The 27,926-nt window shown below is 40.2% G+C and overlaps 2 protein-coding genes, 2 non-coding genes and 1 pseudogene across 4 annotated transcripts; 2 read left to right on the top strand and 3 right to left on the bottom strand.

The window, feature by feature from the left end:
- Window positions 1-1,182: 1,182 nt before the first annotated feature.
- Window positions 1,183-1,289, top strand: LOC147937966 (small nucleolar RNA R71). The gene has a single exon (XR_015567646.1). It is a non-coding gene; the product is annotated as a small nucleolar RNA R71 (small nucleolar RNA).
- Window positions 1,290-8,297: 7,008 nt separating this feature from the next.
- On the top strand, window positions 8,298-8,894 carry LOC147937965 (uncharacterized). Its single transcript, XM_087465410.1, has one exon. It carries the CDS (start codon window positions 8,298-8,300, stop codon window positions 8,892-8,894), a length of 597 nt encoding a protein of 198 aa, XP_087321536.1.
- A 323-nt stretch (window positions 8,895-9,217) lies between these two features.
- Window positions 9,218-10,740, bottom strand: PMAT2 (HXXXD-type acyl-transferase family protein). Its single transcript, XM_010427459.3, has one exon. It carries the CDS (start codon window positions 10,626-10,628, stop codon window positions 9,264-9,266), a length of 1,365 nt encoding a protein of 454 aa, XP_010425761.1. The 5' UTR covers window positions 10,629-10,740; the 3' UTR covers window positions 9,218-9,263.
- A 3,303-nt stretch (window positions 10,741-14,043) lies between these two features.
- On the bottom strand, window positions 14,044-14,417 carry LOC109126384 (uncharacterized; annotated as a pseudogene).
- Window positions 14,418-26,294: 11,877 nt separating this feature from the next.
- On the bottom strand, window positions 26,295-26,401 carry LOC147937964 (small nucleolar RNA R71). The gene has a single exon (XR_015567680.1). It is a non-coding gene; the product is annotated as a small nucleolar RNA R71 (small nucleolar RNA).
- Between the last annotated feature and the right edge of the window lie 1,525 nt (window positions 26,402-27,926).

Genomic DNA, 27,926 nt, shown 5'->3' with positions numbered 1-27,926 from the left:
GCTGCACTCACTTTCTCAGAGACTACCATTTCTTGCTTACTCTCTTTCCTCCTTTGAACAGGCTGGTTCAACAGAATTGCACTAACATCCTTAGTTAGCAAGGCTCCTTCCTCAGGGCTCAAACCGTTTGATACCATTCTCTTGACATAGGGCCTAAGTGGTGGTGAAAGCTTTATTGCATCAATCAAAGGCATCTCAATCATCACCTTATCCATCATAGCTTTGCATCTAGCTTCCTCAAGCTCCTGCTTAGACCTCCTAGGCTTAGGAAAAGGCACCTTTGGTTTGTACACTCTCTCAGCAGCTGGAATCGACGATTTTGCAGTTTCTGGTTCAGTCCGATATGAGTGTCGATCGACACCCAGATGGTGTCGATCGACACCATCATCTGAAACCGAGAGACTTGTCGATTTCTCTTCTTTTTCTGCAGAAGCAATTTCACCATGATCTTCATCTCTCACTGATATTGCATTGCAAGCATGTCTAGGGTTTGACTCAGTTCTTGCTGGAAAAACACTCTCTTGCCGTTTAACAGACCCAGCAGCCTGTGCAACTTGAATCTCCAGCTTTTTAACATGAACATTCAATGCATCAATCTTCCCATTCAGCTCAGTGTAGACATTGTCAATCTTCCCATTGAATGTCACTTTCAATTGCTCCTGTCCTTGCAAAAGCTGCTCAAGCATGGCTTCCATTCTACTCTCTGAAGAATTCTTAGGAGGAAGAGGCTGATAAGATGAGTAGGTTCTTGTATAGCCATTGTTCTGTTGCTGCTTCTGGTCACCATTGTAAGGTCTGTTGCCTTGCTGATTACCGAATCTCTATCCCTGATACCCAGATCCATACACATAGTTGACATTCTCCTCTGTATTCTCTGGCTCTGGCTCAAATGTCTCAACTTCAGCAGCAAATTGGACTGACTTCTTACCCATAAGAAGATTGTGTACTGAATCCAGCTTAGCATTAACAGAAGCTACCTGGTTTGAATCAAACTCTCCATGCAGTCTCTTTCTTTCAGCATCAGCTCTTTTAGTGCTATTGCTAGAAGCCAAATTTTCAATCAAAACTTAAGCATCTTCTTGAAATCTTGTCTTGAAGTTCCCATGACTTGCAGCATCCAAAGCTAACTGATACTTCCAGTCACACCCTCTAAATAAGATACTCAACAGTTGTACCCTTGAAAAACCATGGTGTGGACAGTCCCTCTGATAAGCTTTGAATCTCACCCAAGCTGCCTTGAAAGCTTCATCATGTCCTTGCTTGAATGAAGAGATCTTGACTCTCAGCTCATCTGACATTACATCATCATAGAAATGGTTGAGGAAAGCCACCTTGATATCATGCCAATTCGTCAAAGATCCAGCTGGCAACTGCTTCAACCACTGAGATGCCTCTCCTGCAAGTGAGTATGGGAAAAGCTTCCAGAATATGAAATCCTCAGTCACTCCATTAGCCTTGATACTGGTTACAAGATCCTCAAAGTGCTCAATGTGGTCCAAAGGCTTCTCATGGGGCAGGTTAGAGAAAGGTCTCTGCCCAACTAGCTGGAAGTAATCAGGCTTCAGCTCAAAGTCATTCCTCTGGAGTGGTGGAGGAACAATAGCAGACCGGTTCTCATACACAAGATCAGCCCGGTTGTAGTCAGCAATGGTCCTGATAAAGTCTCGGTTTTGATCATGTCTTTGAACTGGGTTCTGGACGTGGTTGGCAGCTCCACGTACGTCTGCTGTAGGTGGGTGTCAATCGACACCCCCTTGTTGGTGTCGATCGACACCAAGGTGTGGCTCATCAACGACACCAGCTTGCTGGTTCACGACAGTCTGCTCGTTGACAACAGGTTCGGCAATCACATTGCCTTCTACATCAAGCTTCTGGCCCAGCTCATTGCGCAAGTGGCCCTCTTGATCCCTCAAAGCACCATCCTCATCTCGCATCAGAATGATTGGGTTAACCATCTTCAAGGATTTGGTTGCTTTTCTGTTCTCACACTCAAGTTTTCCCAACTCTTGGTTTGTAAAATTCACAATAGGACCAGTCTTGTTGCTCCTTGTGTGAGGTCTAGGAGGCATGCACCTAAAACACCAAAGAGAAGAAAAACAAAAACGTGTAAGTAGAAAATAAAAAGAAAAATTTAGACAAAATTAAAACCTCAAATCTAATGGTAGATCAAAGAGTCTCCGGCAACGGCGCCAAAATTTGATATGCTCAAATTATACCTTAGAGCTACTCTCTCAAATTAAGAGGTCACTGCAGTACTTAGGGGTCGAATTCCACAAGGACTCAAGTCTACACAATAAATTATAGAGTTTTTCAATTATGCTAAACAGATTAAATTGAATTAAAATAAACAATGCAAAATATTAAATAAAAGCTGTTGTAAATTCAGAAGATCAAAAAGCTAGGCCTAGGGAATTTCTCAGGAAATTATAAATTATTAAATCAACAAATAAATAGGATTCAAACAATTAAGAACAGATCTAGAACTCTAAACACTTTTGTAAATTAAATCAGTTCTCACTGCAAATAATATCTAAATTTAAAACCAGAAAATCCAAATCTCTTTGTAAAATTCTAGGTTAAAAATCATCATTAAAAACAGGTTTAGGTTGTTCACAAAATTACTAAATCAAATCTCTTTGTAAGAAGTAATTTTGCTCATCAAAAGGTTTTATCAGGAAAATCAATTATATTCTCATATCAATTTATTTTCCTAGGTTATTAATTTTAGATGGCCAATCAAGGATTAATATGAAGAACAACCTATGATGAAGATCTAGCAAGATAAAGAATCCTAAATAAACAGATCTAATAATTCATAAAATCCCTGTGAAAAACCCTAAGCCTAACAAGCAAACTACTCAGACATATTCAATGAAGAACAAAACATATTTCTGAATAATAAGCAATAGATATTAAAAGAGTAAAAGGGAGTTCAAGAATTCTTCTCTTCAAAGCAGATCTCTCTCTCCAATAGCTCTCAAAAATCTCTCAGGGTTGTAGGAAAAATAAAATTTGATAGAATACAACTTAATGGTTTGGAAAACCTAAAAATACTATTTATATGTCCTAAAACACGTCAGGGACTTGTGCTGCAAATATAGAAAACTTTGGGCAAATTTGTAAAACTTCCAAAATTTGGGTCTTGAGTCGGCAGAAAGGGGTGCCGCTCGACACCATCACTCTGATTCGAATGCAACTTAATTTCCTCCAGATTATTGCTCCAAAATGATCTAAATCGCTCCACTTTGCTCCATCTATGTTAAAATCCTATAAAACCTGAAAAGACTCTCAAAGAACCTAAAAACACATCAAAAGACTCTAAAAGACTCCTTATATCATGGTTAAAAACCACAAAAACCATGATATATCAACTCCCCCAGACTTAGCCTTTGCTTGCCCTCAAGCAAAACATAAACTTAGACCTGTGAAAGAGGTTTGAAAACAGGGAACTCACTCAACTGCATGATGATTCTTATTCGCACTCTTCATTTACCTGACTCAAGAACTTACTACTTATACTCAACCATGATAAGCATCAACATTCCTTACTCACCCATAATCCTCTGGAATCTCTGAAATCTCCATTGTCATCTCATTAGTCAATATTAAAGCACAAATAAGGTGACTTCTTACCTTGGGTGTATTGATCAGTGGCATATGGACTCTCTTCAGGCCAAGACATTCTTCATACATCTCCTTTCCTCTCCCTTTTCTCACTTCCAAAGGCCTGATTACTCCCAAATTGTTTTTTTTTGTTTATAATCAAAGGTGTAAGCGAATACCGGGGTCATCGGTAATTTACCTACCCCTCGCTTCCAAACTTTGTGTGATCATTTGACTCAAGAGTAGAATAATCCGCAGGGTAATTGGTATCATGCAAACAAAAGCGGACCATGAGTTAATTATACTGTTTTGAAAAACGCATATATGTTAATTTCACTTTTGGGCAAAAACGCAAATCATTATAAGAAACTGTGATTGGTGAAAATAGGTGTATTTTTTTATTAAGTCCTGAATTACGCACTTTGGGGTGCTTCCAACCACGGCCTAAGAATGCATAACACTTTATGTAAAGCTATCATGAGAGTGAGAGGCAGTGATGTGATCGTAGGATGCGACCTCAGCCAAGAAGACCAAGACACGCCGGACGCGACCGAGACGCCTGACCAAGACGCGGCCAAGGCTCCAACGATCCTTCCCGGAGCCACCACGCGTTTCAAGAGCTGAGCAAAGGCGGCCAAACAGCGGCTCAACCTATTTGTCCGAACCTACGTCCAACACCAGCCACCCCACGAAGACTCCGAAGGCTCAGTCCGCTTAGTCTTCACTCTTACCCAAGAGTGAAGACGGTCAAGTCGTTAAGCGAGGAAGTGTACTCTTTTTCCTCACTCCAGGTTTGTCCCAATGGGTTTACCGGAGAAGGTTTTAACGAGGCATGGAGCTAAACGCAAAACGCCTAAAGGCTAAGTTGCTTCACGCGCAAGGCCAAGGCGGTTATCTCTCTTTCCCTCTTATTTTTGGTTTAATTTTGAACTTGAGAATATTCTCTTTTGATCCTATGTTTGTGAACGTTGGAGAGTGTTTGTGGCTAAGCGTGTTAGTCAAAAGGTGGCGATGTGTTCTCTTTGTAAAGGGGACACGTCAAAAGGACGATGTGCGGATCAAGATGAATCCGCGTGTCCTTAAGCTCCTATCTAGACCTAGCTATTTAAACTCTCCTTAAGCCCTTGTTCCTCCTTAGACTTGTATGAAAATAAAACTTTTCCTCAAGAGAGATTCTTGAAACTTGTCTCACTCTTCTCTTTCTTCAATCCGGGATTGAACCTTGAGAAAACCCTATCAAGCCTCGAACCGGGTTCGACCTTGTTGGAGACCGTATCAAGAGGAGAGCCAAACCTCTTGTGTCGTCACTCGATCCATCCGTATTTCCCCTCACTTCGTTTCCATCTGTCCTCTTCTTAAACTCGAGTCCTCCTTCTTCAGTTCTCGAGCTCCCCACGAATCACCTCAAATCATCCCCACTATCGCTTCCCCTCGTAGACGTCCACCCGCTCGTTCCGCATCCGTACTGTCCGATTGAACCGTTCGTGGCTTCTCGACGTATCTCCCGAACGGCTCGTTTGAAATCCTTCAAACTCCGTTTCCCTCGTTTGATTCTCTCCTAGATCCAAAGCCCAGAACCTCGGCCGAGGAAAGATTCACCGACTGAAAGTTGACCGAGAGCTCAAGCCGCGTCCGTACCGCGACCGTACTGTGACCGTGTCCTCGGGTCACATCAGGCAGGGCTGGCCCTAAGGTAATAGAGGCCTAAGGTGGAAGAATCAGTGTGAGCTGGCTCCACAACAATCAGCAATCATAACATCTTCTCTCTGTTGTGAGGCTGGTGAAGTGAGACATTGTTGCGATTAGAGGTAATTTGATGTGTGGCGCCACTCTCGAAAATCCAGCTACTTGCCATGTACAATGACTCAAACTAAAGGTTACAATGGTTCATAAAAATAAAACAAAAATTGCAATGGTTCGTCAAGTAAACCAAATGTTGCAATGCCTGAGGTTAATGGTTGCCAAAATTTGTTTACTATTTCGTAACTAAAAATTAAATTAAATATATTTTGAAGAGTTATAACCAAAATAAGCGTTTGTAGAAGGCATTTATTCATTAGCATTATTATATAGTCTATTTTATTTGTCGTCATCATTGTTTATAATCCTTGTTTATAAACTAAATTTCAGTAACAAACAGATGCATATTCATTTTCTAAAAAGATGTTGTTGAATAGTACAATTTTACATTTAAGTTTTGTTTTTTATTCAAATAACGTGACATGACCAAGATTACACGATATTGTAAAAATCAAACCGAATGTTAGTTTCAGTTTCAAATCGGGCACTGTATAGGAAAATCCAAACTGAGCAGAATTGTGTTTTCAGGTGTAGACTAGACAGGGCAATGGCAAACAGTGAATGGACTATTGCTTACATGTCATGACGAAGTGAATACTTTCGTTTCGAGAGCTATGACCATCGTCCATTAGTTTTGTCTTTTGATCCTATCAAGAAGAAAAGAAGGGCCCTCTTTAGGTATGACAGAAAATTAAGACATATACCTGAGACTGAAAAGCTCATTCTAGACGCTTGGAACGCATGTCCAGATGTGGAACATGAAATTGTTGACACCATTATCTCCTATTATCAAGAACTTTTCACCACTACAGGAGGAACCAGCACTACCACAGTGAGGGATGCTATCTCACCCTGCGTGACTGACACTATGAATGAGGAGCTTATCAAGTTACCTTCCCAAACCGAAATAAAGAATGCATGCTTTGACATTCATCCAGACAAAGCACCGGGGCCTGACGGTTTCTCAGCAAGTTTTTTTCAGTCAAACTGGGACACAATCTGTGATAAGGTGACTGCAGAACTCCAAATTTTCTTCCGCTCTTGATCCCTCCCTGTACACACAAACCACACTCATGTTAGGCTAATCCCAAAGATCACCAGCCCAAAGCATGTAGCTGATTATCGTCCAATAGCACTCTGTTCGGTTTTCTACAAAATCATTGCAAAAATTATTTCAAAGAGGCTCCAACCAATATTACAAACTTGCATCTCTCAGAACCAATCAGCCTTTTTCCCAGATCGAGCTATTACGGATAACGTCCTCATCACTCACGAGGCTCTCCACTATCTGAAAACATCGGCTGCACAAGAAAGAGTCTATATGGTAGTTAAAACTGACATGAGTAAAGCTTACGATAGACTGGAATGGAACTTTATAGAGGAAGTACTAACAAGAATGGGCTTTCATACCCAATGGATAACCTGGATCATGCATTGCATCGAAACAGTCTCCTATTCCTACATACTCAATGGCCAAGCAAAAGGATTGGTGAAACCAAGTCGCGGTATCAGACAAGGTGACCCTTTGTCTCCGTACATCTTTATTCTATGCAGTGAAGTCCTCTCAAGCCTTTGTAATAAAGCTAAACTCCATGGTCAATTACCGGGCATACGTGTAGCAAAAGGTAGCCCACGGGTTAACCATCTCCTCTTTGCTGATGACACTATGTTTTTCTGCAAGTCAGATAAAACTAGTGTCAACCATTTAAAGGGAATCCTCCAAAGATACGAGGAAGCCTCAGGACAGAAGATAAATCAAGACAAATCCTCCATAACTTTTTCAAACAAGACAAAGAGTGACATCAAAGACAGGGTAAAACAAGAACTCGGTATCACCAAGATAGGGGGTCATGGAAAATATCTAGGCTTACCAGAGCTTTTCGGGAGAAAAAAGAAGGATTTGTTCACCATGATTGTGGATAGAATAAAGCAACGAGCCCTTAGCTGGTCTTCCAGACTCCTATCCTCGGCGGGGAAGCTGACACTCCTTAAATATGTCCTAGGAGCAATGCCCTCCTACACAATGTCTTGCTTCAAACTGCCAAATTCTCTCTGCAGCCGCATCCAATCTGCGTTAACTCGGTTCTGGTGGGATGAGAAACCTGAAAAGAAAAAATGAGTTGGATTGCATGGGATAAGATGACAAAATCCTTCTCAGATGGTGGTTTGTGCTTCAGAGATATACAGACCTTTAACGATGCTCTGTTAGCAAAAATTAGATGGCGCCTTATCACACAGCCTTCGTGCCTCCTAGCGAAGGTACTGCTGGGGAAATACTGTAAATCCTCCTCCTTCTTGGAGAGCCATGTACCAAATCACGCATCACATGGATGGAGAAGCATATGTATAGGTCGTGACCTATTAAGATCAAATTTGGGGAAAGTGATTGGCACGGCTGAGACGATACCTGTGTGGAGAACCCCATGGATCTTGCTAGACTAACCACTGACACCAATTGGCCCTCCACCAAAAGAAACTCAACACTTGCGGGTTGCAGACCTCCTTCTACCACAATCGAAGGAATGGAATATTCTATTGATCCAACAAACCCTCCCAGCTTATGAGAAAGATATCCTTCAGCTAAAACCAAGCAAGAAGGGAGGCTCTGATTCTTGGGCTTGGCTCCCAACATCAGATGGAATATACACTGCAAAATCTGGATACCATGTAGCCCTGAAAGAAAAGACAAAGGTACAAAGCTCATCCCCAACAACTCTGAACCACAATCCTGAAACTCATTTCTTATGGAAAACAGAAATCTGGAATCTTAAGTGCTCACCAAAATTGAAACTACTTCTCTGGAAAGCTTCCCGAAAAGCCCTTCCCGTGGGTACGAACCTTCAAACCAGACAGATTACCACCAAAACAGGTTGTCCACATTGTGGTAGCCCAGAATGTTAAACCCACCTGGTTTTTCAATGTCCTTTTGCTATTGGCGTTTGGAAGATGGCACCTTAGGCAGGAAAGGAAACTTCAATCCTGAAGATGCATCAACTTTCACGACTGGACTCTCCCAAACCACAAGACTCGGATGTCTACCACCCACCGGAGTCGTTCTAGGTCCACTCGCCCCCTGGATCCTCTGGACCCTTTGGACAACCAGAAATCGACTAATTTTCAATAAGATCCAACCCCAAACAGAAGATACCTTATCTCTTGCTATCTCCCGAGAAAAGGAATGGCAAGAAGCCCAACAGACCCAAACTCAACAGACAATCAAAATTGTCAGATCTGCAACTGCCAAACCGCGTTCTTCACCTTTACCCCCAAATCAAATAACATGCTTTACCGATGCAGCTTGGAGAGAAAATGGAAACACAGGATACGGCTGGATCTTCAAAGACCAAGTTGGCGATATTCTTCTCCAAAGAACCTCAACTGCAACACGCATCCGATCACCCCTGATGGCCGAATCACTAGCAACTCTCACAGCGGTGGGAGTTGCTTTTGAATCGGGTTTCAACCAAGCTAATTTTGCTTCAGACTCGTAAATGCTATTCCAAGCAATCAATCGAAAGACTTTCCCGAAGAAACTCCATGGGATTCTATATGATACCCAATCTCTCTTATCTCAATTTGATCTCTGTACTTTCTCTCATATCTCTAGAAACTGTAACAGCCAGGTAGATGCTCTCGCAAAAAATACCCTAAGAGGCATATGTATCGTTACCTGAGTATTTTAATTAAATTGTTTGTTTGCCAAAAAAAAAGGCAGAATTGTGTTGTATCCCACGGAACAAGATTTATTTCTGTTTGAAATTAGAGCTACAGTACATATCCCCAACAATTTTCTTGTGAGATAAACAAGAAGAGCTGAACAAAATATACCTTTTTATTAAAATATCACAAAACAAAAAGGTTTAACTTTTTAAACCATTCTTGAAAAAAGACACTACCATGTCCATTTCTGACTTTTTCAAACACATTCCAATCTCCAGGCCACCTGATTCATCACGTCTCTCTGCCATCGAGATCGCCTTCCCTTGGTCGATAGAGACAATATCAACCTTAACGGGTCTTCCCCACCCGAAATCCGCCTCGTATACTCCCAACCGGGTCGACCCAGCAACCGTCCCAAACTGTGTGCTCCAACTCTTAAAACCAAATCCTTCAATAAAGGAGTCCGCAATAGTCTCTATCTTTCTTGAACTCAATCCTTTGACCAAATCATTAAGAATCTCAGCCGCCGTCACAAACCCCTTCTCTTCCGTAAACTCGGCCGCCTTACGGTTGTAACAACCCACCGGAAACATACAGTTTCCGAAGTAACTCGCCGGAAGCTTCGGATCCAACCGTTCTCTAAAATCCCCTACGAACAGAAAACTCACTGATCTCTCTCCATTGCCTCCACGTGCCTTAACAAAGCAAGTCCACGCGTAAGCGTAGGCAATGACAAAAGTGGACAAGTGAAGGCTCGGTGACTCGTTCTTGACTCGCTCCCTGAGTGTCTCGATGTCATCCCTAGAGAGCACGAGCGTGGCCAAGACAACGTCGTCTCCGAGTTTTTTTGCCGGAAACGGTGTCAAGCTCAAGACAACGTTGGTTTTGTCCTCTTTGAGAGATCTCACCATCTCTATCATCTTTTCATCAAGTCCGGTCGGATCTTTGATCACCGACCGATCATAAGATGGAATCAGATTCTCCGGCATGTTTTCAAGTTGTTGTTTGCAGATGTGTGCCCAAGTTTTGATGAACGTGCTTGACGTTTTCCCGTCTAAAACGGCGTGGTGTGCTGTGACGCCGATAGAGAATCCTTGGTTCGGGAACAACGTGATTTGTATGGAGAAGGCTGTGGCTGAGTCATCCGTAACAGGTAACTTGGGAAGCAAGGCGTGTAACTTGGAGACAGGACGTTGTCCATAGCCGGACAAATGAGAAAAGTCAGCTTCACTCTCGGCTATAGTCACCAAAACGGCGTCATTTGGAGTGACCAGGATGCTTGGTTTGGCTTCGTTTGTGTTCCAGGTGATATGGCCGGTGAGAGGGAGGTAGTTGCGCAGGACAAGGGAGAGAGAGAGCTTGAGCTTAGGGAGGATGATAGAGTGGAAATGCTCATGGGTCGACTCGGTGAGTTTGTAGAAGAAGACTCGTGTGACAGGGTGAAATACTAGCCATGGTAGGTCGAAGAATGTTAAAGGGATTGTGAGCGAGTTGGCTGTGTTGAGGACAGAGTCCGAGTCGGCGGCAGGGGAGACTCGGACAGTCTCAGTGATGTGTAGCGTCATTGTGACGTTTGTGGAAGAAGGTAAAATTGATTTTGGAGTCTCAAATGGGTAAACTAATAATATATATAGTAAAGAGAGTCGCGAATGTTGAATCAATGAATCTTCTCTACTTCGACCAAATCGTCATCTCTATTCACGTGTCATCAAATGACCTTTTTTCTTCCTTTTCACAACTTCAAATAAGTTTTGTTTTTTGGTCAGATTTGGTTATCATATGACTTTTTTCTCATTATGAAGTGTATTACTTTTTTTGTTTTTTTTGTTAACTCAGGGGAAATCCCAAGCCCACATAGGCCCAGACTAATCCCCTGAGGAAAGGGCAACCCATGGGTAGGCCCTCTTCCGGATTTTCAAATGGATCGTAAGCAATGATCCATACCCATGTGAATGTCCGAATATTCGTAAAATAGTTCCCTCCAGCAGGGTTCGAACCCGGATTGTGTTTGCAACTAGGGCCCGTCCTTACCATTAGGCCACGAAGACCCGGACATATTACTTTTTTTGTTGATATCCAAATTTGGAGTAGTTCACATTCTTCCCTTAAATTTTGGAGTTTAGTATAGTTCTAACTAGATGGTAGCTTACGCTACGCGTGAATTATTACATGATTGTTATTCGTGATTTTAAGATAGATGATCAGGTGTGTGTATACTATTGTTGTTATGAAATCTCTCTTTTATAAAATAAGACGTGAAATCATTCTTGTGTAAAATTTCTTTGATTTTGTTCGTAGGTGAAAAAATGACTTTGCATAAGCGACTTTCAGAGTCATGTTCCTCAAGACCTCACCATTGTGATTTTTACTTTTTGGTATCATGGACAATGTAAAGACTTTTCTTTCACTGGTTTAGCTGTTTGTGCTTCTGTGATGTGCTTTATACTGAAACTAATTCCTTGATAAAATCGCAGATATATATTCAGTTTGAAGTAATAGTTCATTAATTCTTGTACCAAATATATCAATTCAACAAAACAGGCAGACTCGAACAGTATTCGTAACATGAAGCTGATATATCTCAATGATATTGGATGCGTGTGTAACTATGCTATTTAAACAATGATAACGACTAATTTAACTTAGCTTATCATATATGTCAAGAAACAGACCAGAATGATAACAAAGGACTGTTGTTCCAATTATTTGCTGAAACAGGAAAATTCTTCAAATGTATGCACACTCAGGTAGCTATCATGACTTCCTCAAGCTGCATTTACGGTAGTTGCCCTATAGTCTTGAGATGTTATTCTATTTTTAAAAAATAATATAAAATAATATATTATTATTATTTTGTTTTTTCGGTTACATCAAAATTTAAAGAGTACGACGTAATATGAATTTAACTAATTAAAGTAAAGAAATCAAATTTTCTTTTGATGATAATATATTTAGTGTAATTAAGTCATATTGTATCTTACATGCCATATGCCATATATTTTTGTAGTTGTAGTCATATTTCAAAATCATTGTGATATATATTTTCATAAAATTTATTTTGTGGTGTAGTTATGCATATTATTTAATTTAATTATGGTGGTAGCTTAAAGGGATTTAAAATTTTTAAATTAAGAAAAAATTAAAATAATAAACAGTAGGTTTGCAGTGTCTCATACATATATAACTAAATGAGTCTAACCATATTTTATTAGACTAATACATTTTCCGGAAAAAAAAAAACAAAAAAAAAATAGCAACTACTTTATTAGGTTATAATCTTAAAGTTTTTAATTGTGTCTGGACTTTGATTTATATGAAATGATAATGTTTCATATATAGAAAAAAAAATAAACTATATATCATATATTACATGTATATCCTACTAAAATAATCTGAAACTTTTGTTAAGTTAAGATATCATTGGTTGAACCAAAGAAAAATAATAATACTGTAAAATTTATTAAATTATGTGAGATTTGAAATATGAGGCGATGAGGGTTATAGTAGAATATATGTCTTTCTTTTAATAGATAATACAGAAATTGATGTATAAAAGGTAACTATTTGAGAGTTACAAAAGTGCAATTAAGTGCATACACATTTTTAACATGTTCTATTATATTAAATTAAATTCATTGAGAACACTACTATGATATAATTATGGGAGTTACAAAAAAACTTTTATACTTTTCCAACTCCTAAAATTAAAACCCATTTAATTTAAAAGTGAGTGTCGGTGGGTCCATAATTTGATTCAAAAGTATAATATGTTATACATTGATCATTTAAAAGGAATAGGAACATGAACATCTAATTCTCAAATAAACTTGATTTTTTGTTAAATCTAACATATGTGAATTTAAATTTAACTATAGAAATTTAAAAAATAACTATGAATAGATTAGAAAGGCAAGAAATATAAAACAAATATTTTATTTTTATATAAATAAAATAAAAATTGAAAACAATGTTAAATATGTATAATACTTTCTAAGTTAAAATATAGAATCAAACTCTTACAACACATATGAGATATAACAACATTTGATATTGGTGGGAGAGGAGGAGAGAATGATTACATATAAGATGATAATCCAAATAGATAATGGAGATGAATATTTAAAAATAAGAACAATATAAAATTACATATCATGTAGTCTCTAAAATTAAAATCTAGCATTAAAAAATTACAATGATATTTTATTTGTTTTTTTGTAACCCATACAATAAAAATAAGAAATAAAACAAAAACAAAAAAATGATTTGAGGTATTATGGAAGAGAATGGGAGAAGTGGAAGAGAATGAGAGAATGTGAAAATGGGAAAGTAAAAGAATGCCAATATGAGAGAATGAGAGAATGCTAATTTATATGATAAGAATTGATGGAAGTTACATTTAGAATTATGGAGTTACAATAATAATTTATTGTGTTTGAATAAAATTGAATGGTTGAATATGATTAATGCATGATTTGTTTTATTTTCAGTTATAATTTTATTTTAATGTGTGAGTTAAATGGATTGTGTAATTCTGTCTTAAATATTGTTTAAAGCAATTAAACAATTAGAAATCAAATAAAGAGAATAAAAAAATTAGAAAATATTAAATGAAAATCAACCAATAAGGAGAGACCAAAACCTTACTTTTATATATATGATTTCAATACTACCACACTCAACAATCTGTGATCCTGTGAAGCAATAACTTTCAATATATATTGAATCTAGCATTAAGTGATGTAAAATTTACAAATCTTATATTATTTAATTGTGAATTTTAAAAAGTCTAATGAAATCTACTATTTTTTTTTTGTCACTGGAATTTTTATTATTGAAACTTGTTTTGGAACCAAGTTGAAATACAAACATAAGCCGGCGGACGAAGTTTATGTCCCCAGAGTCTAAGGCCGGAGGAAGAAGAGATTTCCCCGGAAGCTAAAACCCAAACAAGGGAAACTAAAGAAACTACAACAAAACAGAAGATTTAAACCCAAATCGCAAGAGAGCAAAACCTTTACTAAGAACAGAAGAAACCAAGCTAAAATCTTAGGAAAAGCAAAAGAACCAATAAGCAAAGATCCTCTTCTTCTGAAGCACCTGCAACTGAGATTTACTAAGGGTGCCCACGGCCAACCCAAAAGTAACATCAACCACCTCCTATCACAATGAGAGCTGATCTCTCGGAACCAAGAACCAAGGACTTCATAACCCGGCAAGCAAGACAACTGAGTTAAGAGAACCTCTTGCTGTCACAAAGAACACACTTCCGGATACGACGACAGCGACCAAAGCACCAATTACCCATTAACATCTAGTTAGAGCCTTTCAAAACGCGATCCTATCTAAACAGATCCGGAAGCGGAGACAAGGAGAGAGGCTTAACCCCCCAATTAACATCAATCTCACAACCGAGAACGGCTAATCAAGGCAGTTACCAATACAACGAGCAACACCAAGGAGAAGAAACAACTGCGAACTAAGAGGACTATCGCAACATACAACCAAAACGAAACTTCTGCTTAGAAAGGAAATAACCCAAATAAATCGATGGCTGAGATGAGGAGACAAAGAGAGAAAGGAGGTGCACATGCTGGACGGACAGGAGCTAAAATCCAACAACCACTACACACTGACGGCGACCGCATCCGCGACACTCAAATTCCTACCTTAAAGCAAACCAAACGAATTCACAAATGATGGACCAAACCTCTGCACCCAAGACTTAACAAAACAAACCCAGCAAAATAACAAACTAACCTGATTACCAAATCTAGCAGATCAAAGAAGAAACCAGACAAGCCAACTTCTTCACCCAACCAAACTGGATCTAGCTAAATCGGAGACAAAAAAAAACTAAGCATAAGAGACAAAGGGACCCTCTCACGGCACCGGCGAGAAGTGCCAGCTACCGGAGAGGGTAGTCAGAGATCAGAATTTGGCTTCTTCGGCGGCTAGGGTGAACTCTCGTCTCGGGAGAGAAAAAGGGTTTTTTTTACACTACTTTGGTATTAATGAAATCTACTGTTATTGCACTAAATATTTTAAAATCTATTTTAAAATCACCATTATTATTTGATTTTTAATGAATTTGAAGGATTTGAACAGATTATAAAGGATTTCTCTGTTAAGAATACTTAGGTCTCCTTGATTTTTTTCTACTGATTTATGAAACAACCCGACCCTTTTTTTTTCTTCTTTTTAATAATTAAATATAATATATAATTAAGTATCCCATACTACTTAATTAAACAAACCAACCCACACCCGGTAACCAACCAATAATAAACCAACATCCAATTACATGCACAGCGGAAACATATCAATAATACAAAACCAATACAATAGCATTTCTATCCATTCTATCCAGCAACCTAACATATCTCTATCCAAGGTTCCATCCTAAACAATATAACAAAGACCAACAACACACAAACGAGACCCTAGTTCATCCTCCTCCTCATCGCCATGATTCTACGTCACATACCTGCACACCACAAACAACAATTGAGATGCGTAAGTATTATCACAAATACTTAGTGAGGCCATCCTCCCATCTACTGGGTTATACACACAAGCATATGAGACCCTCAAGTTTAAGCAAAACAAACAACACACAACAATACATCAAACCAGGAAAACAAGTCTCGGCTGAGACCAGTGTCGACCGATGCCTCACGGTGTCGATCGATGCTACAAACAATGGTGTCGACCGATGTTAAACAGTGTCGACCGATGCCACTCCAAATGGTGTCGACCGATGCTTCCTAGTGTCGATCGATGCCTCCTCTGCAGACACGATCTACGCGAAACCGAACATCGAACTCTCCTTCCCAATCATCTCGAATCCGTCTCAAACTCACCCAATTACCTCAGAAATCACTGGGAATCACAAAAGCAACGAACCCAAGCAACAAAACAACACAAACAGCAAAGAAAACACACAAACAAGAGAGATCTCATGCTTAGATCAACCATGGTCAAGCACTCACCTCAAGAACAGGAAGATTGGGTTGAGAAACGTGGAAACAACACCTCCAGAAGCTCCCCCTTCGTTTCCAGCAACAGCTAACACTTCTACTGCCTCAGATCTCTCCAAAATCTCCAAGAACAAGCCCAGAAAAATCTCAAGAACGTTTTCTCTCTGTCTTTCTCTTTTTCTCACTAAGCGGCGACCAAAAAGAACCTTTCTGAAACCCTCACCTCGTCTCAGACACTTAACAACACGATTAGGGTTTTAATTGAACCAAACCGAACCAATTCGGCAATTAATCAAACCGGCCGAACCCAGAAATAAGTGGTATCGATCGATGCCACTAGGGTGTCGATCGATGCTGCTTCCAAAATCACAAAATCTGGTTCGCGGATGTTACCATTCTCCCCCACCAATATGGATTCGTCCTCGAATCCCGCAAAACCGTCCAACTGTCAAGGACCTCCGTGCCACCGTCAACACGGCCCGCACGTCCCCGACCGGACTAAATACCGTCAGCCAAGGTTTCCCGTGCACTGTCGCAACAGCCCGCACACCTCCGACTGAACCACGAGGTCTCCCTCTAGTCAATATACTCACATCAAAGACACTATTTGCTCACAACTCAGTGCTTCCCCCGTCCGTGGTCGCAACCAACGAATCATGCCGGCTCGCTATCAGGCCAACCGCCTTAAGCTACGGCATCTAGGAAGTCACTCACACACACACTCCCCCCGCTCTCAGGTCGCAACCTTCGAGTCATACCGGCTCACTGCCAGGCCACAGCCTACAGCTACGGTATCCAGGGAGTCTCACACGCCCACTCCCCCCGCTCTTGGGTCGCAACCCTCGAGACATACCGGCTCACTGCCGAGCCACGGCTCACAGCTACGGTATCCAGGGAGTCTCACACGCCCACTCCCCCCGCTCTCGGGTCGCAACCCTCGAGACATACCGGCTCACAGCTACGGTATCCAGGGAGTCTCACACGCCCACTCCCCCCGCTCTCGGGTCGCAACCCTCGAGACATACCGGCTCACTGCCGAGCCACGGTTCACAGCTACGGTATCCAGGGAGTCTCAAAATCCCGCTCTAAGGTCGTCACCCTAAAGCGCGCTCACGGATCGTCATCCGAAGCAAACATACCACTCCCACTCTCTGGCCACAAAGTCCATTGAGCTATCGGTATCACATGAGTTGGGCTCACACTATCCTGAGCAAATAAGTCCGATGTCAACGAGTATCTCCCGACTAGATCTACCTCAACACTTTCAATTTCTGGAAACTTCTATTTTTAGAAACTTTCCATTTATAGCAACCTTCTATTTATGGAAACTTTCCATTTATAGACTCCCGTGCTATTTCCTTTCCAGTGATTTTTCACAAATCCCAAAACCAAAGAACTCCAACTTTTATTAGAACCTCAAATGCAATAATCGTTTACAACTCCAAATGAAAATACATAATGAAAGAAAGAATACATAAGCTAAAACTAAGCGCCGGAATGGACACCCGGTCCTCCCTTCGGCTGCGCCGCAACCTCCATCATCTGCCTCCTCTTAGGACAGAAAGGCCTGATATGCCCTTCCTCCCCGCAATGATAACACACTCGACGGTACTCCTGCGAATCACCTCCCCTGGCCCCGCTTGCCGACACGTGATCCATGCTCCCGCTCCCATAACCTCTCTGACCACCTTGGTTCGCCACTGTCGTCTCTTCCCGCTTCCTTTTATGCCTTTGCTCCAACTGCCTATCCTTGTTTGGAATGCTCTGCTCCAATGTCTCCTCTGAACGAACCGCTAGACTGACCACCACTAACTGTGACCTCAAGTCATCCTCTATCCCAGCTGCAACCTCAACCAGCTCCGCCCTCGTGGCATAGCTCCTCACTCTGCACCGAGTCCTCAAATCATCTCGCAAAGCCAGCAAGAACCTCCGCACCTGAGCCGACTCTGGCTCCAAAGCCCGGCCTGCATACCCCACAAGCCGACTGAACTCTGCATCCAGTTCCCGCACTGTTCGGTCCCCCTGAGTCAAACCCAAGAACCGTGCCTCCATACGATCAAGAGCCTCCTGAGGAAAATACTTGGAGTTAAACTCCCCCACAAAATCTCCCCAAGACATACCCCGCTGCACCCTCCGTGCTGTCACCGACCTCCACCACACACGAGCATCTCCTGACAAGTAAAACACTGCCAGATCCACCCTGTACCGGTCGGGACACCCAAGCGAAAGGAAAATATCCTCCATCCGCTCTCTCCACTCATCCGCTACACTCGGATCGGTACTTCCTGAGAAATACCCGGCTCCCACATGCCGCAGCTGCTCCATCATCCGCACATACTGTGCATCCACTACCTCGGCCCCCGGCTGCACACCTGCCTGCAAACCCGCCACAGGCTGCACCGCTGGACCCTGCCCACCACCCACTGGCGGCACTACTGGACCCTGCCCACCAACCACTGGCGGCACTACTGGATCCTGCCCACCAACCACTGGCGGCACAACTGCTGGAAGTCGCTGCAAAACCTGACCTAGCAAGTCCATCAAGACATCCTCCCTGCCTGGAGCACCTCCCGCTGCAACCCCCACACCCGGGGCAACACCGTGACAGACACCGGGCCCATCCGCCCTGCTGTCACCCAAACCAGCCTGGTCTCCAGACACACTAGGATGAACCTGTGACTCCGCCACCTCCTCACTGGTCATGCTCTGGGCTACACTCACACTGGCCTCAGGAACCTGACCTCGTCCCCGACCACGACTACGACCACGCCCACGACCACGACCACGACCGCGACCAACAGCACCCTCTCTAGCCATCTGCACTACCCAGAACAGAAGGCTAAGCACACAATTCAAAAACCGCACATAGAGTACACATCTTACCGTGGAATCTCATTGAAGGCTCGAAGAGGATGATACTAGGACTCCATACCGCAAACAAATTGAGTAACTACTCATAATCAATTCCATCACACGACATCATGCATCAAGCAAAAGGAAAATAATTCACCCCATTAAATTCCTAACCGCTCTAACCATCCATTTAACCATCCTAGAACCGTAAAGGCTCTGATACCAAAATGAAACAACCCGACCCTTTTTTTTTCTTCTTTTTAATAATTAAATATAATATATAATTAAGTATCCCATACTACTTAATTAAACAAACCAACCCACACCCGGTAACCAACCAATAATAAACCAACATCCAATTACATGCACAGCGGAAACATATCAATAATACAAAACCAATACAATAGCATTTCTATCCATTCTATCCAGCAACCTAACATATCTCTATCCAAGGTTCCATCCTAAACAATATAACAAAGACCAACAACACACAAACGAGACCCTAGTTCATCCTCCTCCTCATCGCCATGATTCCACGTCACATACCTGCACACCACAAACAACAATTGAGATGCGTAAGTATTATCACAAATACTTAGTGAGGCCGTCCTCCCATCTACTGGGTTATACACACAAGCATATGAGACCCTCAAGTTTAAGCAAAACAAACAACACACAACAATACATCAAACCAGGAAAACAAGTCTCGGCTGAGACCAGTGTCGACCGATGCCTCACGGTGTCGATCGATGCTACAAACAATGGTGTCGACCGATGCTAAACAGTGTCGACCGATGCCACTCCAAATGGTGTCGACCGATGCTTCCTAGTGTCGATCGATGCCTCCTCTGCAGACACGATCTACGCGAAACCGAACATCGAACTCTCCTTCCCAATCATCTCGAATCTGTCTCAAACTCACCCAATTACCTCAGAAATCACTGGGAATCACAAAAGAAACGAACCCAAGCAACAAAACAACACAAACAGCAAAGAAAACACACAAACAAGAGAGATCTCATGCTTAGATCAACCATGGTCAAGCACTCACCTCAAGAACAGGAAGATTGGGTTGAGAAACGTGGAAAACAACACCTCCAGAAGCTCCCCCTTCGTTTCCAGCAACAGCTAACACTTCTACTGCCTCAGATCTCTCCAAAATCTCCAAGAACAAGCCCAGAAAAATCTCAAGAACGTTTTCTCTCTGTCTCTCTCTTTTTCTCACTAAGCGGCGACAAAAAAGAACCTTTCTGAAACCCTCAATTTGTCTCAGACACTTAACAACACGATTAAGGTTTTAATTGAACCAAACCGAACCAATTCGGCAATTAATCAAACCGGCCGAACCCAGAAATAAGTGGTATCGATCGATGCCACTAGGGTGTCAATCGATGCTGCTTCCAAAATCACAAAATCTGGTTTGCGGATGTTACAATTTAAAGCATTCTACTCTCTAAGTTGCATTTAATGTAAAATAGTTTTTTTTTGGGGTTTGTTTGCTAAACAGTACATTTTACAAACTTAATTGGAGAATTATGTGAGATAAGAGGGATAGTGGGGTATATATGTTTTGGTTAAAATTACCAATAGAGCCTAATGTATTAGTTGAGGGGGTGCGCATTAAATGAGAGTATACTATTATTTGTACAACTAAAATAGTAAACAAAATAGGGAAAACTAAATACTACTATACTACTTTAACTTTTTAATGTAGTTACTAGATACTAACTTTAATAATATATAAGTATTTGTCTTATTATCCATGTAACATCTTAGTCAGCATAGTACTAACAAAATATTAACGGTCTTTGTGGATTTGTGGGTTTAGACCAAATTGGTTTTGTTCGTGTATAAAATTGTAACTCTCCGACCACCACCTTTTAGTGGACCCCATGTTCAATCCTAGTTTATGGATTCACCTTTTTTAATGGGCCTCACGTCATCTCACTAGGCCCATGAGTCCATTCATATCCCAAGGCCGGTTTGCTACATCTGGGAGGTTTTAAAGACTTGTTATCGTCCCTACAAATCACCATATGATCTTTCCTTGTGTTTTTGTCCTCACTCACACAGTTCCGACAATCACTTCCTGCAAAGTCACCCAGCCTGAAACTACTCCAGCTCAAGCACGCTTTACTCTGGATTTCTCTCACGACCCTTGACTAAAAAGATAAGTGAACTTTGGTGACATAAGTGGCCAAATCAATTATTTTAAACCTCTCAGCAAACCGGGCTGTCACAGTTCACCCCCACTAACAGATCGCAATGTCCTCGTTGCGCACAAAGACTGTCACCCTCGATAGTGTGAGCCCACTCAACTCCACACTCGTCTGGGTTCGGCTATGATACCACTTGTAACTCCCCGACCGCCACCTCTTAGTCGACCCCATGTACAATCCCAGTTCATGGGCCCACTTTTCTTAATGGGCCTCATGTCCTCTTACTAGGCTCATGAGCCCATTCATATCTGACGGGCGGTTTGCTATGTCCGAGAGGTTTTAAAGATTTGTTACCGTCCCTACAAATCACCACATGATCTTTCCCTGTGTTTTGTCCTCACTCGCACAGTTCCGACAGTCACTTCCCATAAGGTCACCCATCCTGAAACTACTCCAGCTCAAGCACGCTTAACTCTGTAGTTCGCTCTGGACCCTTGACCTAAAAGATAATTGCACTTTGGTGACATAGGTGACCTAATCAATTTTTTCAAACCGCTTAGCAAACCAGGGTGTCACAAAAACTCAAACTTAATAGATGTGTAGTTATAAGTTTCGTGTGTGAATGCGATAATGTAACATTGCTTGTGGGGAAATAGGCCATTTTTCCATACAAAATATATATTTATATACATTTATACATTTACTATTTATATACAGAAAAGAAGTATTTTTTACTATTTGTATAATAGAAAATATGTGAGGTAGATGAGAGAGCGGAGTACAATGTAAGGGTGTGAAATTACAAAAAGGCAGTTGAACAAAAGAGAATCCGTAAAATTCATTAGGTGTATAGAAGAACAAAAATATTTCAGCTGTACGGATGAAATGTGTATATTAATATACATATGTACACTAAAATGAGCTGTACAGATTAAAATGTGTGTATTACGATATATTTGTACACTTAATAAGTTGTCCAGATTATTACATCTTTGCAGTATATGAGTTGATAAAGAAATTTGTAAAAATTATTTGACATTATCAAATAAAAATATCATACAAAATGCATATAAAAAAAACATAGGCCATGTTTGTTTATGAGTAGTTGTAGTAGCGATTGTGACTGGTTTTAAACTCTCTTCTTTTTGTAATTATGAGTATTGTCAAGGGTATAACTATCAATTTTGTAAATTTCCTATTAGTTTGGTCAGAGAAGAAGATGAAGAGGCCTGCAATTTTTTATGTCTCGAGTTTCTTTTCTCTAAGTTCAACAATGGTGATTTGATTATAAAAAAGGTAGCCACAGTTGCTAGTTCAAATAATGGTTTGGTTCTTCTCTCTGGTTTTTTTGACAACTCCAAACTTTTGAAATTCTTGTTGCAGCGATCAAAATTGAAGGAGAGATGAAGAGAGGGAAAGAATAAGCAAAGGTAATTTTATTGTCGGAGTCGTTTACTACAACGACTCAAAAACGAACAAGACCATAAATTTTAATAAAACTAAGAAAAAATTAGAAACAAAATTTACATTGACTAGTATTATAGTTTTTAGATTAAAGGGAAAACATTAAAAAAAAAATAGTGCCACGAGATACAATGGCATCACTTGTAATTTGTTAGGCTTTAGAATAGCAAAATAGGGTCAATGAAATAGAAAAAAGTAATGTATATGTATATTACCAATTATCAATAGTAAATGTATTACAACTCCAAACTTTTGAAATTCTTGTTGCAGCGATCAAAATTGAAGGAGAGATGAAGAGAGGGAAAGAATAAGCAAAGGTAATTTTATTGTCGGAGTCGTTTACTACAACGACTCAAAAACGAACAAGACCATAAATTTTAATAAAACTAAGAAAAAATTAGAAACAAAATTTACATTGACTAGTATTATAGTTTTTAGATTAAAGGGAAAACATTAAAAAAAAAATAGTGCCACGAGATACAATGGCATCACTTGTAATTTGTTAGGCTTTAGAATAGCAAAATAGGGTCAATGAAATAGAAAAAAGTAATGTATATGTATATTACCAATTATCAATAGTAAATGTATTACTTCTCCAATTAAGTTTTAGAAACGTAGTAAATCATAATTTTTCTCTTCTTTTTTTGTGGAATATAATTTTACAGTAATATATTTTACATAAATCTAAATCTGATAGTTTTAGGTAAGATTTGAAAAGATTTACAATAAATCAAATGAATTTCCCTAAAATCATCAAAATTTTATAAAAACTCATTAAAACTCAAATCTTATAAAATATTAGATTCAATACTCCCCCCTTTATGTTTTTTAAGTACAAGAGGTTAAGAGTATTAGATATAACAATTTTAAATTTTTATTTTTCCTTTAATAGTTATTTAGAAAGAGTTTCATAACTATCTTTAACACATTGGGTCTGTTCATTTCTTTGCCGCCGCAGGTAGCTGCGGCGGCGGCAGACGCAAGTATTGTTGTTCGTTTGGTTGTCGCAACTATCTGCGGCATGACGGTGCGTTTCCTGCAGTTCATTGCGGTTAGCAAATTTGAACACCGGTTTAATGCAGCGATTAGCGACTAAATAGTTGCGGCATATACGGAAAATGACAAAACTACCCTTGTTTGTTGAAGGATTTACAAAACAACCTCCAACCCTAATAAGAAAACAAAGAAGACAAATCTCTCTTCGTCATCTTTGTCGCCTTCAATTCTGGTGAGTATGGTAAGCTCTCATGCTTCTTCTTCTCTATTTCACTCTTGATAGCTTAGTATCGATCTCTCTTTGCTCAGGAGAGCTTAGTCTCAATCTTTTTTCTTGGCCCAAGTCAGTACCTCTTTCTCTCTCTGCTTCTTTGTTTCAATGTTGTAGATACAGAACTAGGGTATTAACAAGCATAACCAACAGAAACTGAATTTGGGTTTTGTTTACGCTATATTTAGCACCATATTTGGGATCAGAGTTTAGCAGTTTATTGGGATAAGATTTCAGCGTTGTATTGTTGTTAGAGGAGAAAGGGCCGGGTATGAAGTCAAGTGAAACAGGTTGAGAATTTGGTTTTGGTTTTCTTTGGTTACAGACCTCGGATTTTAGGTCTGAAACATGTTCTGAAAACTTGAGAGCAAGATCTTACCATTGATATAAAGATAGTCATCTGGATTGATATATCATGGTTTTGTGGTTTTTAACCATGGTATAAGTGTGCTTTTTGAATCTTTTGATTTGTTTTCTAGGTTATTTTTGAGTCTTTATAGGTTTAGGTACTCATTGGCATGAATGGAACACTAAGGAGCTAAAGAGGATGATTTGGAGCATAATCAAAGCATGAAGGCTGATCAACGAAGCTGGGAGACGATTTTAAGAGTATGCATCGACCGATGCAACTAAAGCATCGATCCATGCAGCTGCCACAAGCCAATCAGATGTTTTCTTCACAAGCTTTAGAAGATTTACAAAATTTGTCCAAGTTTCCCTTATTTGCAATTAAGGCCCAAGACGTGTTCTAGAGTATTTATAGGATTTTTTATGGTCATTGTTTAGACCTAAGTTATTTTCTTGCAATTTTGATTCCAGCCACCTTTTTGATTGAGAGCTTTTGGGAGAGACAGATTCTTGAACTTCCTTCTTACTTCTTAATATCAATTGCTTATTATTCAGAAAAGATGTCTTGTTCTTCATTAAACATGTCTGAGTAGTTTGCTTGTTAGGTTTAGGGTTTTTCATAGGGTTTTTATGGTTTATTAGATCTGTTAATTTTAGGATTCATTATCTTCTATGATATTCATCTTAGGTTGTTCTTCACATTAATTCTTGATTACCTAGAATTAATACCTAGGAAAATAAGTTGATATGAGAATATAATTGATTTTCCTGATAAAACTTTTTGATGAGCAAAATTACTTCTTGCAAAGAGATTTGATCTAGTAATTTTGTGAACAATCTAAACATGTTTTCAAAGCTGATTTTTAACCTTAAATTTTAGAAAGATATTTGGATTTTCTGGTTTTAAATTTAGATAATATTTGCATTGATAACTGGTTTATTTTACAAAAGTGTTTAGAGTTCTAGATCTGATCTTAATTGCTTGAATCCTAATTTATTGATTGATTTAATATTCCATAAATTCTTGAGAATTTCCCTAAGTCTAGCTCTTTGATCCTTTGAATTTACAACACTTTTAATTCTGCTTTTTCATTGTTTTTAATTTAATATTTTGATTTAGCATAATTAAAAGAGAAATAAGTCTATTGTGTGAACTAGAGTCTCTGTAAATTCGACCCCTAGAGTATTACAACTGCAAGGCTGTTAGTACCATTAGGGTATTACAATTTGACCATATCAAATTTTGGCGCCGTTGCCGGGGACTCTTTTGATTCACCATTAGATTAAAGTCTTTGATTTTGTCTAAATTTTTCCTTTTCTATTTTACTCACACGCTTTTGTTTCTTTTCTCTTGTGTGTTTTAGGTACATGCCTAAGCCTAGCACCAGGAAAAATCATATTGGTCCAGTTGTTAAGCTTACAAACCAAGAGTTAGGACAACTAGAGCGTGATAACACAAAAGTAGCCAAGTCAGCGAAGATGGCCAAAACAATTATACTGAGACCTGATGAGGCTGGAGTTTTGAGGGATCAAGAGGGTCATGTGCGCAACGAACAAGGCCAAAAACTTGATGCTGATGGACGGGCTATTCAGGAAGAACTTGTTGTGGTTGATGAGAATGCAGGTTGCATCGACTGACGCAATGACGGCATCGATCGACGCAACCAAGAAGGTATCGACCGATGCAATGCTAGCGTTGATCGACGCAATGCCAGAGCCGGTGCAAATAGTGCAGATTTGGATGGTAATGACCAGCAGAACCTTCAGGGCAGACGGGACAACAATTGAGAGCTTGTCAAGACTCTTGCGGACTTCAACAGACCAGACTTGTTCTATGAGAACCGCTCCGCAATTGTCCCTCCTCCATTTCCAAGGAATGATTTTTAGCTGAAGCCTGCCTACTTTGCTCTTGTTGGACAAAAGTCATTCCAGAACCTGCCACATGAGAAGCCTCTAGACCATATTGAGCACTTTGAGGATATAGTCACAAGCATCAAGGCTAATGGAGTCAAAGAGGATTATCTCTACTGCAAGTTATTCCCTTACTCTCTTGTTGGGGAAGCTTCTCATTGGCTAAGGCAACTCAAACCAGGATCTCTGAAGACCTGGAATGACATCAAGGTGGCATTCTTGAACTACTTCTATGATGATGCGATGTCTGATGAGCTGAGGATTAAGCTTTCCACTTTTAGACAAGGACCTGCTGAATCTTACAAAGCTGCTTGGGTAAGGTTCAAAGCATACCAGAGGGACTGTCCATATCATGGTTTCTCAGAGGTGCAGTTGATCAATATCTTCTTTAGCGGGATTGACTGGAGGTATCAGATGGCTTTGGATGCTGCTAGTGATGGGAACTTCAAGACAAGGTACCCAGATGACGCTAAAAAGTTGATAGAAAGACTAGCATCAAGCAATAGCACTAAGAATGCAGACCTAGAGCGGAAGAGAGCACATGAAGGCCATGATTCAAATCAGTTTGCTACAGTGAATGCTAAGTTGGATACAATGCACAATCTTCTTGTGGGAAAGAAGTCTGTCCATTTTGCTGAAGATGGTTAGACTTTTGAGCCAAAACCAGAGATTACAGAAGAAGATGTCAACTATGTGTATGAAGCTGGGTATCAAAATCAGAGATTTGGTCAGAAGAATTCCTTCACAGGAAATCCAAACAACAACTTCACTAGGAACTATGGTTCTTCTTCTTACCAACCCCTCCCTCCACCCAATTCAAAGAGCGAGATGGAATCAATGATAGGACAGATTTTGGAAGGTCAACCGAAGTTAACAGTGGACTTCAATGGGAAGATTGATTCTATATACACTGAGCTGACTAGGAAGTTCGATGCATTAAACACTCATGTTAAGAAGCTGGAGAATCAAGTGATTCAGACTGCTGGGTTTGTTAAAAGACAAGAGGAATTTCTTTCTGGAAGAATAGAGTCGAACCCCAAGCATGCTTGTAATGCAATTTTGGTGAAGGAAGAAGACGATGATATAGTAGCAGATGCTGCATCGACCGATACACAGATGCATCAATCAATGCAACCACCATCAAGTATCGATCGATGCCACAGCTGTGTCGATCGACACCCCCCACAGACAGCTTCAGTTCCACCATCTAATTCAGAAAAAGCTTATAAGCCTAAGGTTCCTTTTCCTAAGCCTAGGCGGTCTAAGCAGGAGATTGAAGAAGCTAGATGCAAGGCTATGATGGACAAGGTGATGATTGAGATGCCTTTGATTGATGCAGTGAAGTTTTCTCATGGGATTAAGCGGTATGTGAAGAGAATGATTACTAATGGTTTGAATCCTGAGGAAGGAGCTCTGCTAACCAAGGATGTCAGCGCGATTCTGTTGAAGCAGCCTCCACCGAGGAAGAAGGAACGGAAGCAGGAAGCGGTTCTCTCTAAGGAAGTGAGTGCAATGATTCAGAGTAGGATTGCAGAGAAGTTACCAGATCCTGGAAGCTTTGTACTTGATTGCTCTATCTCTGTAGAACAGTTTGCTCACTCTCTTTACGACCCTGGTTCTAGTATCAACTTGATGCCACATTCTGTTGCTGTGAGACTTGGGATGACAAATTTCAAGCCAACTAAGATCTCTCTTATCTTAGCTGATCAATCCAGAAGTATTCCTGAAGGTGTTTTAGAGGATATTCCAATCAAGATTGGAGATTGCATGATTCCCACTGACTTTGTGGTTCTGGAATATGACAAAGAGCCTAGTGATCCTCTCATCTTAGGACGCTCATTCCTAGCTACAGCTGGTGCCATCATTGATGTGAAGAAGGGACAC

Source organism: Camelina sativa, chromosome 9 (assembly GCF_030686135.1).
Source record: "Camelina sativa cultivar CO46 ecotype springtype chromosome 9, ASM3068613v1".
Classification (NCBI taxonomy): domain Eukaryota; kingdom Viridiplantae; phylum Streptophyta; class Magnoliopsida; order Brassicales; family Brassicaceae; genus Camelina; species Camelina sativa.
Note: the sequence above shows the minus strand (reverse complement) of the source record. Positions and strands in the feature narration are given on the sequence as shown.